The 13,116-nt window shown below is 36.7% G+C and overlaps 1 protein-coding gene across 1 annotated transcript; it reads right to left on the bottom strand.

Annotated features, from left to right (window-relative positions):
- Nucleotides 1–248: 248 nt before the first annotated feature.
- Nucleotides 249–11,105, bottom strand: LOC111218485 (T-cell surface glycoprotein CD3 zeta chain-like). Its single transcript, XM_022740816.1, has 7 exons — nt 10,906–11,105; nt 7,147–7,241; nt 6,339–6,374; nt 6,167–6,190; nt 6,001–6,060; nt 5,891–5,920; nt 249–4,305 (listed from the first exon to the last, which is right to left on the bottom strand). Exons 1-7 carry the CDS (start codon nt 10,967–10,969, stop codon nt 4,222–4,224), a joined length of 393 nt encoding a protein of 130 aa, XP_022596537.1. The 5' UTR covers nt 10,970–11,105; the 3' UTR covers nt 249–4,221.
- Between the last annotated feature and the right edge of the window lie 2,011 nt (nt 11,106–13,116).

A 13,116-nucleotide genomic window follows, 5' to 3' on the forward strand; every position in this document is an offset into this window, starting at 1 on the left:
AGAAGAAATCTGAGGCCACGCCTCGGTGGAGCGTGAGTCGCTGACACCTGTGTCTGTCGTGTATCTGCGAGGACTTTTCTACAGGAGGGTCTCGTTCAGGCGCTCCTGACAGACACATCCTGTGGTTTGGTAGGAGACTGAAGCATCTGATCTTAATCTTTTAATAGATTTTTGTTTTTGATTTTTTTTCTTTTTTGTTGAGTCGTTTGTGGACTTGATTTGCTGTGCTGTCTTTAACAATCATTTGACTTTTTTTTTTGTTTTTTAATATTACTTTATGCCTTTAATTGTTTTGTATAGTGTGAGAGGGCAAGATCACTGGCTTTCTTAGTTTGACAAAGAAGATTAACATTATCATTTATGCCTTATTGTTACGTAGAAGACATGAGCATTGTAGCATTGTTGTTGTGTGTGAGTGTGAGTGCGAGCTTGAGCGTTGAGCTCACCTGGTGCATTGTTTTCAGCGAAACAATACAGTGTACTTTGGGCATTTTGGTGCGTGCGATGATTACGTTGCTACCTATGTTTTTAGGTGTGACTCAGACAGGTTGAATACCTGTTAGAAAAGCTTTACTAATAATTCCAGCAGGTGGGTGTGTGTGTGTGTGTGTGAGTGTGTCTTACAAAGAGAGAATAGTGAGGGCAGTCTGCAAACCATTATAGTGCATTTTTCCCATCTTCCAGCGGGTGTTTGAGAGTGATTTTTAAAAGGGTGAGACATGAGAGTACTTATTTTTGTTGTTTGTCCAGAGGGGGGTTCTCTACTGATTAACTAGAGCCTTTAAGCAAGCCAGTTTTTGATTTATTATGGTAAAACTACAGTTTGTGTTCTACTTATGATCTTATTAGCTGACAACTGATGAACTTATTGCCACTGACTTGGCTTTAATGCTTCAGTTTCAGTGGGTGATTCAGAGATTTTGACATGCGCTCGTGGATCAGCCACTCGTCAAGTTGTTGTATGTTGATCCACCACACTGGTTTGCTGGTATTTAACGTTGACAAAGGAAGTGTGGAGCACCAGTAAGGCAAAGGAGCTGTTGTATACCTCATTTCTAACTCAAGACTGAGTGAAACCTGCTTTAATCTACTTAAGAAATAAGAAAAATATTTTATAAAATCTCACAAAAAAAAAAAGATGAAAATACTCAAACTTGTGTCCGTGGAGAAGCCTGGTCATACCTGTACTTAGTGAAGGGTGTCGGAAAAATGTCGCCACAAGGGGGAGACAGAATTCACACCAGTACCCATGAATGTCTGCTGTTTTTCTTTCACTGTTTGGTGTTCTTATGCTGCACACTGATATATTTCAGCATTTGGTGGAAATTATTTGTTGTAACTTCAGATAAATGTTTCTTTTGTCCTTAGTCGTCAGTTCAGAGTTACTCTCTATGATATAAATGGGTCATTTGATTAATGTGGTCTAGGTAGACGTGCATTTTAACACCCCCTCCATGTTTAAACATTTTTTTAAGTTTGACAATCCTTTTTTTTTTTTCTTCTTCTTTTTAATTTTTAATTTTATTTTCACTCCGATCAGGTACAGGTATGAACAAGTCTTCCCACATGACGGTGCGCTGTCGCAGCCCGCTCTCGCTTCCCCTGTGATACCAACATTAACCAAAGACTTCTAACTTGATTGTAAACGAACGACACCATCTCCCGCCCATCCCCGTCTCACTGCTCAGCATCAAATCCCGGCTGCACGCTCTCACCCGAGTCCTCGGTTCATCTGTAAAAAAAAAAAAAAAAAAAAAAAAAAAAAAAAGTTTGCTTTTTATTGCATGCGAATGTGTATCCGCCCGGAAAAACAAAACACTCCGGCATCCCGCCGGTGCAGCGGTTTCAGTGCCTGTGGGCGGGGATCGGAGGGGGCTGAGCGGGAGGTGAGCGGGCTTCTCTCCGACAGACACGAACCAATCCGGTGGTAGCTGGGTGATGTTTGTTAATACACGCTGAGGGTTACTCCTGTGCACACTGTACATGCTCAGGACTCTGTATGTTTGTTTGTCTTGAGCGCTGTTGCTAGGATGTTCCCCCTCCACTCTTTCTCTCTCTCTCTCTCTCTCTCTCTCTCTCTCTCTCTCTCTCTCTCTCTCAAGGACTGTGGTGAAAAATGCTGTTCCTGCCTCTCACAGTGCGTGTGTCTCTTCCTCATCACCTGTACACTGTAGTCCCAGGACATTACCCTGTTGTCTCCAGGAATATACATCCTGCGGTCCCTAAAACTCACTGCTGTGCCCCCCCCCCCTCCTCTTCCTCCCTCCCACCTTCCCCTCTTCCGCTCTCTCCTTTGACATTGTCTCTTCACTACAGACTCTGATCAGCTGTGACACTATGCATCATGGTCCTTCACTCTGCATGGACTGTGTCCCTCCGGCTCAGACCTCTGGCCGACGGGCTTCAGTGACACTTTGTTTAATGCTTTACTCTAGGTGAGGTTGTAGGACCTCACAAGCGCTATCCCAAAGCAAAAAATCCAAATATTTAACTTTTGACAAATGCAGATACCAAAGATATCTCTCTGTCCTGTCTCTCTCTCTGTTTTCTCTCCCTTCCACCCTGCAGCATGTGTATTAAGAGACAAACCCAGCACTGGCTTTAGTCCTAGCCTCAGTAATTCCAAAGCTTAGATGTATATTTTGGTATATTTCTGAGATAAACTTGCGTGAAAAGCGTCTGTTTCTCATTTGTTTGTTGTAATCTCCTTTTTCTGTCACAGCATGGAACTAATTGCAAAACTGTCTTACTCTTGGTAGGTTAAAGATATAGTATTTTTGTATGTTTTTGGGTGTGTCGTGTGTGATTTATCAGTTCACAGCCCAAGTGACCATGGCTTCAACAAGAGAGAAAAATAAGAAAAAGAAAAAAAAACGCCAACCATGTACATATTAAGTCTGTGTATCTCAAGAAATGCATTCTGTAAAACATTTACTACTCACCTTGGAAGCTTGGGCTCATCTAAAGGAATGTGTCCTGGTTTTATTTCCCTTTTTTCTTATTCTGCAGTCTGACAAGAGTTGACTTTCCAGGACTCTAATGTAAGGAGTTTTGGTTTCCATTATGGACTACAACACTGAGGGACACTGCTCCGATCTGACTACAAGACAAAAAAAACAAAAAAAAACAAAAAAAAAAAGCCTCCACTTGTGGCGGCATAGAACTGAAAGATTGTGTAGGAGTTTTAAGTATGTGAATCAGGATACATAGTAGATTTTGATGCATTTGTCTGCTGTATTTTTGTTTGTTTTGTTTTTATACACATATAAAGATAATCTTTTACTGTAACTGTACAGTTCTCTTTTGTTGTAAACATCATTAAACCATTTTCCAAGTGTTTTGACATGTGCTTTGTCTTTAATTGGACATTCAGTTACAGGATAAAGCTAACTGGTGTGATGATTTATAGCAGGTGCAGGGGACTTTATGGATGGCAGTGTAGGTCGCTTCGTTCATCACTTTGGCCCAGACTAAAATATCTCAGCAAGTATTAGATCTATTGCTTGCAAATTTGGCACACACACTCAGGTCCCGCAACAGGATTAATTGTAATAATCAGGCAAAATATAAACTTCTTCAACACTTAGAAACTGACCTTCCAATAAGCCTGTTGGGTTGAGTGCTAATTAGCGGTAACACTAAGCACCCCTATTTAGCACAACATAAACACTTATTGAATTGTTTAAAACACACTATAATGTAGTTGTAAGGAGATATTGGAGTTTATTAATGCATTTATACAATGTGTCTTAATTGAAAAATAGCACAGTTAATGAACACGTCCTCATATGTGCTTACAACGGTATAATGTTAGAAACATTTATTAGATGTTGTGCATGCTGATAAAATGTTACCTAATAAGCAAATGTTAGCTTACTAACGCACAGCAAACATTATATGGCTGTGTATATATTAGCATGGCTGGAGACTTTGTTTTTACACAAAATGTGGAAATGTGGAAATCAAAGTGATGTCTTCAAATGACCTGTTTTGTCTAATCAGCAGTTTAAAACCCAAAGATACTTAAGGGACTATCACTTATAACAGAGGAAAGCAACACATCTGGATCCACAGAATATCTGGCATTTTTGCTTCATTTACAATTTAAACATTTGATTATTATTATTATTATTATTATTATTATTATTATTATTATTATTATTATCATAATAGATGCTGCAATGAACAATGCTGCTGACTCAGGAGTTGCCATGCACGGCCTCACTGGGGAGACTTAGGTGGAAGTGGGGCAGGGATGATCAACGATTCGTAGGGATCTTTATCCTTCTCCTCAGGTCGGGTCGACTGTAGGGGAGATAAAGATTAGACCAGCATTTCTCGGCACGTTTTCATCCACATTGACCAAAGGTAATCTTATCTCATCCACATAAGCAGAAGAGGAAAGACAACCAGATCCTGATGCATCTTGTCTTGGTATTAGTTCAATTATCAGATGATGGCCTCACTCATTAAATATATATGGCACCTCGTATTATTCCAACCAAAAGTAATTGTTTTCTTTCTTTAAAATTCATTGAATTTTTTTTATGATAATAATGGAGACGTCCCACCTTCAATGTAAAATACTGTAGATGACTTTGTTTGTTTCTGCTCATTGGTTAAAGTATGACCAGCAGTATTAGCCGTTTATTTGTTAGTGATGAAAACCTGCAGAAATTTGTCCCTTAACATCATGTGTTCAATATGGTCAATATAAAAAGAAACATGTCTACACGTCCTGCAATATTAAACCATTCTGGATCACACAGTGGGAAAATTTTATCATCCCTCAGGATGTTCCCAATCAATAATATATTTGAATATATTTATATATATATATATATATATATATATACACACACACTTTGAATTCTAAATGAACCATTAAAAATTAAAACAGCACAATGATGCTCATGTTTATACAGGGTTTTGTAAAGGTTAACACATTGTGCTATTCCACTCGAAATAAGAGCATGGCAACTTAAATTTCGTGCCATCAAGTGACACGTTTTGGAGTTGGACCACACATTTAATTAGAGATGGGTGTGATGGATTAGTGTACAAATTTCCCTTTAAGAGACCCTTTCTCACAGCAGACATTGTGACATGTCAGTGTTCAGCTGCTTCAGTTTCACTGTCCTGGTATTGTTCATGCTGGCTCAACATCACACTACCTTCACTTACCAGGACACCTGAATAAAAACAATGCCTTCAGTAATGTTATTAGAAACACATGCTGTCACAGTTCTGCGTCTCAGGTCACCTGCTTCACTTCAGCACTCCCTGTCATTGCTCCCAGTCAGTCATTTTTCTTTCATCCTGTTCTCCTGCACCTCCCTGCATTAGCCACTGTCACCTCATCAAGCTAACTCCAGTCACCTGGTCACACAGGTGCTCCTGATTACACCCACCCAGTACACAAACCCCCGCTTTCCAGTCACTCTTTGCCAGATTGTGTGTGTGTGTGTGTGTGTGTGTGTATGTGTGTGTGTGTGTGTGTGTGCGCCCCCCCCCCATGCAAGACTCTTCAGCATTCCTTGGACTGATTCTTCATTGTCAAACCTGTCTGTCCCCGACTTGCCTTTCTCAAGTCGCAATGTGTACTGTGAAAAAGGTCAATGGGGAAATGAGATCAAATTCAAATTATTAGAATTTTAGCATAATTTCTTAATTTTTACAAAATGAATGAATGAATTGCTTTAAAATAAATGTGTTTTGACACCACAATCAGAGCTACATCCACATTTTCAGAAAATACTAATAAAACTCTCACCGTTATAACCAAAAGCTGTGATACTTCTTCGTTTCCTTTTATTTTGACCATATCCCACAGCTTTGAAAAGTACATTTTATTTGACAGCTATTGTAAAGGAATGTAATTCCGCCTTACCTCAGATTTCTTTTTCTTGGCAGCCTTTTTCTAGAAGTAAAATGACGACATGGTGATTGACAGTTTTGCCTGAAGAGGTGAGAAAATGACCTTTAAAAGAAGTGACTTACCTTTCTTTTTGATGGTTCAAGCACCTCATAAGGATCAGCGTCTTTTGGTCTCTCAAGCTCCTATAGAGGAAAATATGAAATAATAAATAAATACAGAACCACACAGTTGAGCAGCAGAGTTAAACATTATCTGGTGTGTGTGGTGGAGGGTGTCAGTCTTCCTCACCTGGTAAATGCCACCATTTTCTTCCTATTTATTAAGGAGAAATACACAAAAATGAACTGAACTGAATTGTCCTCACACACACGTATTTAATATCAGTTAATAACCAGCCAAGAAACAGTGGTCATGAGCAGCTACTGTCAAAAATAAAGATACTGAGGGAAGGGAGACTTACGGACACTACAACAGCCACAGATGGTTTGTAGGAAAACTACACAGAAACAAAGAAAAAAAAATCTCACAAGCTTTTTAAATTAATACATTGAATAACAAGTCTGCAACTAATTATTTTCATATTTTCATGATTCTTTTCTTGAAAAAGACATCTCAGTGAGACCGTCTGATCATATAAAGATAAGATAAAATGAAATAAGATAAAAAAGTGTGTTGACAAATTGGCATCGCAGGTTACAAGACTCATAAAATCTAAAACAGCTGAAACAATGACAGAAAGTTACAAAACAATCACCTTGGGCTCTCTGATTATTAGATTCAAATTTCATTCTTTACCTGCTCAACAGTGAAAAGACTCAAAGGTAATAGATTTTTAATAATGTAAAAAGAAAGCTCAAGCTCATATTCACATCTTAGAAGCTGTAACACAAATATTATTTTCACCTGTTGAATAACTTAAAATGTAGAGCTGCAGTGCCTAGAAGAGCAATTAACAGGCAATTATTTTATGTATATATATATCAATATATATATATTGGGAGTGTTGGTCACATAATACATGAAATTTCAAGATGTCCACTTCATGGTCTGTAGGAAATTATAGAGAACATTTTCAACCATTTATTAATTAATCAAGAAAATAACTTTAACTTGATCATGAAAATCATTAGTTAGTGCCAGCCATAAACTGAGTTATTAAAACTGTTAATAAAAAAGTATCTGTCAGTGAACTAAACAATCAGTTGATTCATTATCTTTATCTGGGTTCTGATAACCCTGAAGACTTTCCTACCTGTGCAATAACTCACCTTTTCTCTGAAGAAGAACACAGTGGCGACAATGCAGTAAATCATCAGGATCCCATCCAGGAAATAGCACATGACCGGTTCAGCGAAAAAACCCTCTAGAGAACAAACAAAAGAGAGAAATACTCAGAGGTAGCTGCATGCATGTATTAAAGTTATTATATTATTATACTGCAGTGCATTCTTTAAGGTACGTAAGTGTTTCTCTTTTGTGAAAATATTCCTCAACTACGTACATTTCAGAGGGACATGTTGTTTTTGGTCCACCACTTTTATCTGACGGATGTATGTAGCAGTTGCTTTAGCTTGCAGATTCAGATTAAAAAAATAATATAAGACTTTCTTCATTCCTAAAAGGGAAATTCATGTTACCACAGCACAAGAAGCCTGAGTGGTAAACGGAAAATGAACTTAACTTCTCAATACAAGTTTTATTTCTAAATGAAAAACATAAATAAAAAATAAAATAAATGGGATTGTTAACAAAAGCTATAAACATTATGCAATACAATACATTTGACTACACTGTTCAACTATCATTCATTTTTATTATTTAATATAATGCATAAAATGCATAAAATCTGCTAATTGAGTATTATTCCATAATTAAATTTACGGCTAATTTTCTTTCAAAAGTGAGTGTTTGGGAGACTATTTCCAATGCAAATGAAATTGTTTCAAGTTTCTTCCAACATTTGATTTTTGTGGAGTGACCAGCTTTATTGTTTCTACAGACACTGAATTTTATGACATTTTTAAACAAGCTGATTTAAAATTTAAACCAAAAACAATCATGTCCTTGCTGAAATAATTGGTTTAAAAATGTTTTTAAAAAATTGTATTTTTAGAATTAAATTACATAATATCTACTGTATATATAATAATAAAGCCCCATTAAAGTTTTTTGAAGAGACATTTTTCAGTAAACTTTTACCAGAAAGCTTTTGAATGCTGGAGTTCCACTTGGACTGAAGTATTTTAATAACATATATATAAATAATAATAACATATACAACATATTTAATATCAGACAAATATCAATGATGTTGGGAAAATATTTTGTATCTTCACTGATCTCAAGGTTTTGGGAATTTTCATTATTGATGTTCTACCTTATTTTTCAACAGTAGTAAATATTTAACTTTTCATACATTTTCCTGTGACTTGCTGTCAAGTTGAATTACACAAATAAAGTAAGTAAAATAAATAAATAAATAAATAAATAAATAAGAAAAAACAATAAAGAATATATTGCATTAAACTATATCAATGATTTGTGCAGATATATGTGTAAAAGGTCCAACAGTGCAGCTGCTGTAGGAGCAGGTCTCTACAGTAGATGTACTATGTATAAGATGAATATAGGTATAAATGTATGTAAGTATAAATAATAAATACTATATACATAAAAATATATGAATATACATGCAGCAATGTTATGCAATATCTAAAATATATTCCGTTTGTAGTTCAGTATAAAATATATTCATAGAAAAAATTAAAAAATTGTGTAATATGCTGTATTATATAATATAAAATACATTACATAAATAACATAATAATATAAAGTAATGTCTTGCAAAGGACATGGCACACTACAATGTAGTTGTGTGTGTGTGTGTGTGTGTGTGTGTGTGTGTGTGTGTGTGTGTGTGTGTGTGTCTGTCACATGGTACTCAGGATATTCATTTAGCATCATGGGATGGAAAATAGTAACATAGTGAAGCACATGAGAGAATTGAGTAACCTCTGAAACAGGAAATAAGATATCTGCATCTCAGTATGTGAAGTTTCTTCCTGTCAGTGCGATTGCCTGCTTTGAGGTTTGGTGAGACTCATTTATCTCACTGTGTGGCTGGAAAAAAAGGCCATGTTGTGAGAATGCAGCCGGTGGTTGCTGAGGCTAAACGTTGATCATAAAATCTTGATCTTTACTTCAGGATGTAACATTTCTTATGCTCTTAGATGGATGGATTTAGAAAAGTATGTGTTGCTGATAGGGTTAAACTGAACTGTTTTACTAGTCAAATGGTTACTGTGGCAATTCTTGAGCTAACCTATACATTTTGTTTTATCTTGTTTTTTCTTTCTTCTGTGTGTAAGTAATTAACTGAGTTTTGTAGGTTTGAACAATGCTTGTCTTTAGAAGTGAAAGGAATAGTTTTAACTCACTGTTGAAGAAAATTTCACAAAATTTCAAACTATTCTTTTAACATAGTATATGCACATGCTATGCATCAAAACATTTTTCAAGCCCTCAAAATTTGATTTTAAATTCTACTGCACATCCTGAAGTTTCCAACGTTACCAAAATATCAGTCTGAATTTGGGGTAAATGATGCACAAAACATCTAAGGATATTTTCATTTGATGAGATGGTGCAGCCAGCACCATTATTTGTATATTTTACGCATCACATAACTAAAATTAAATTGTTCACTTGTTTGCCTTGGATGATTAGTGAACACTCTCTTCAGCGTTACAGATCACATTGTACATGTTTCCTAATCAATAGTTAAGGATTGTTGCTATGTCCGTATCATGGACATGATGAACGTTCATTTTGACATTTCTTTTCATGAAGCAAGATAGACTGTGATCAATATGGCTGGACTCAATCAGTGGTCAAAAGGTTACAAATGTGCACCCAAGTAATAAATAAAGTATGTCCGTGGCATCAAGTGTTCTTCACTCATGACAGTGTGTTTTCCCGCTGTGACAGTTTTGATGTTTTATCACATTTTGCTGCAGAAAATGAACCGTGGAGATTCACCTTTAGTGTCTTCAGATGCAGTACAGTGTCTGGAGGGAGATTATTTATTTATGCATGCTTTCTTGTAATCCCTTCATCACGATGAATCTGACTGAAATACATGACAGGACCTGAAAGTGGTTTTCATCACTTTGAAAATACTTTTCCCTCCACAAACTCTCCCTAGCTACGACATAAAAGAGAAACTCTGGGAAACATCAAATGCTCACAAACTTCATGCTCATCAAAACTCTCTCAAAACTTCTCCAGTTAAACCCAAAGAAAAGAAAGGAAATATATAATTTTATACTGCGTGTTTACGCTGCTTTGAATTATAGTCACATTTATTTATAAATAGAATAAGAGGAATAAAATAACCAAATTGCATCTGCAGTATGTCAGATTTAAGAGTGATTAATATTATGTTTATATTTTAATTTAATTTTTGTGCCATCAATGAACAGTGAGCTCACTAATAAGTCTCTATCAATTTGTTTCCTGTGTTCCATATATGGACAACTATTTTTATATCACTAAATGGAAAATGTTTAATAATTTCCTGACCTTGGAAAAGAACCACAAATAGCTCTACTCTTTCCGTATGATGACGCTGTGTGAAGGAAATCGCCTCTAATCTTGTTTGTGACTCTCTTGCTCTTTTGCGATACAGAAATCAGAGGGGAACACAGATGTTGTCCTCCCTAGAGATATTATTTCACCAAAACCTGAGTGAACAAGTCGTTTAAAGTCATTTAAAAGGGTCAAGTGCAGCAACCGTTTGGACTGTCAGACATTTGAACAGTGAAGGCCTGTGTTACGGAAGATACCAAAGCGTTCTGAATCAGGGCGTAAATACAAAACACATTGGAGTTTCACCAAATTAACTCAGTCTCTTTACACTGACTCATTTACAAAACCAACCAGGTGATACGGCTTTCTTCCCTCAGGTATACCTGCATGTCAGGCCAACTTATTTTTCATTTTGGAAAATATGGATTTGTTTCACTTACCAATACAAGAAACAGGCACCGGGAGCACAAACAGCAGAATCACACCTGTCATCAGCTTGTCCATGTCTCTATCTCTTATTCTATCTGTAAAAACAAGGTTTTCTTTCTTTCTATCTTTCTCTCCTGGCTGTTTTATAGTTGCCTCGATCTCCTCTCACTCTGATCAGAGGAAGTGGCTGAACTGACTACCTGTCAGTGGACTAAGACTTGGTTGTGTGAACTTCAAAGTGTTGCGCAGCCTTCACCACCCACAGAAAGTCTCACTGACTGTCGTGTTCAGCTGGTTTCCTGAAAACCTGACAAAATCTGTACAGGCTTATTTTAACATCATGGATGAACTCTTAGCATTCAGTCTATAATCAATCAACAGATAGCTCATAGCACATTAAAACACACTATAATGTAGCTGGGTGTATATATATAAGAGCATTGTAATAATAGCTTCATGTCTTACTGAGGGATAACCAGTTTTAAATGCTAATTATCCTTTAGGAGTATAATTTTGTGTCTGTGGCAATTGTAAAACAAATGACTAATCTTTGATAAATGTTTCATAACATACTTTGATGTGACTCGTCATTCATTATACATGGTGCACTGTATTATCAATGTTTGTGCACAAATCATTGTCTTTATATCTGCTTCCAACTACACTAGAATGTTATAGAAAATGTATATACACTGCTTGGAAATGCATTAAGTGTCAAATTTATAGTACTGGATTATATGAAATGATAGGTGTACTATCTTTTTGCAAAGTAATCTGAACTGAGGTGATTTTGTTCCTCTCTAACTCTGGATCTTGACAGATACAGACATTTGCATCAGTGACATGTATCTAAAAATGTGGCAAACAGGCTAAACCACAGGTTAGGTTAAAAATCTGATAGTACAGGTGAGGAGGTGCAAAATGTGCGTGTTGCTTAACAGTTGATGAGAGAAATAGGAATAGTCCATCAGAAGGCTGCATAAACATTGATTTGACATTTTTAGCCAGTAACAGCCTGTTTAAGTAACTGTAACTGTTCAAAAGGTCAAAAGATAGGTTAGCCTCATGACACTTAAATGTTAGTGTGTGTCTGTGTAAAGGAAGGGGTTACAGACATGAGACCTCTGCATCTTTCCAAAGTGTCATGTCTGGCTCGAGTTGCACAATCACACTGATCTGTGACGCTTGAGGGAACTATTGAACTAGCAGGCAGATAACTGAGGCCGGGTTAAGTTGCACAAAGAGGAGACTTCTTTTTGACATGGGTGTGAAAAATGTTCCAGGGCCTCTGAGGCCTGACCTTATGGACCTTTAATTAGACACCTACACCCAAGCATCTGGACCCTACATGCAACTAACAGATAGATAAACATTTTAATTTACATAAGTAATCCTGGATCTAGTATGTAAAATATTTATCTTTGAAAAAATATAGCTGTTTAATAAATTTGGAGGATTAAAAAGTCTAACATCTGCATCTGAAATGTAGTGGAGTAGAGCGAAGGGTGAAGTGGCTTAAAATGGACATACTCAAGTAAAGTACCTCAAAACTGGACTTAAATACACGACTTGAATAAATGTGACTTGTGACTTTCCGCCAAACATAAACACTCACTTATCCTTGGGAAAGGATGAAAATTAAGTGCAAATTATGCTTTCCATAGCCATTCAGCCCCAATTTGATGATGGTTGATGTGACATGAATTTTGTCATTTGCCCATGTGTGCTACGGCCCATGTGGACCCTCCGTGCACAGCCCAAAATATATTCATCCATATGTGTGGACCCTATGCATCGACAAATGTGTGTTAACAGACATCCAATCTGGTGAAATCACAACTGCGTGCATGTTCCCTGTCCACATCTGTTTTAGATTATATTCCTGTTGTCAAGGCACAAGGGAGGCCCCCGTGCCTGGTTTTCCAAAGGCCCCCAAATAATTAAGTCCACTCCTGGCAGATGCCCACTTTATTTGGCTAACTCTGACTGCTGAGGCCTTGTATTAGCTTCAGCTGAACTTTTGCGCTTATTTTTGCATAGAAGGACTATGGACTTTGTTCCCTACATCTTACAATTTAATCATGTCTCCTCAGAGCCAGTATGGACAGAGAGTATAAATACACCTCCCTGCAACTTTAAATATAGTTACCTAAGAGCAATAGCAAAGTTACATCAAAGGTCCTTACTAAAGATAATGTACAGATATACCATCAGCAACATTT

This window comes from Seriola dumerili, unplaced genomic scaffold (genome assembly GCF_002260705.1).
Source record: "Seriola dumerili isolate Sdu_G_001 unplaced genomic scaffold, Sdu_1.0 BDQW01000052.1, whole genome shotgun sequence".
Lineage (NCBI taxonomy): Eukaryota > Metazoa > Chordata > Actinopteri > Carangiformes > Carangidae > Seriola > Seriola dumerili.

Excerpts from the sequence above, each read along its gene's own strand:
- LOC111218485 (XM_022740816.1), bottom strand. The coding sequence starts at position 10,969 with ATGGACAAGCTGATGACAGGTGTGATTCTGCTGTTTGTGCTCCCGGTG. Across the intron at positions 6,375-7,146 it reads TGTTCTTCTTCAGAGAAAAG|TTTTCCTACAAACCATCTGT; the intron begins GTGAGTTATTGC and ends GTTTCTGTGTAG. Across the intron at positions 5,921-6,000 it reads TTGAACCATCAAAAAGAAAG|AAAAAGGCTGCCAAGAAAAA; the intron begins GTAAGTCACTTC and ends TTTTACTTCTAG.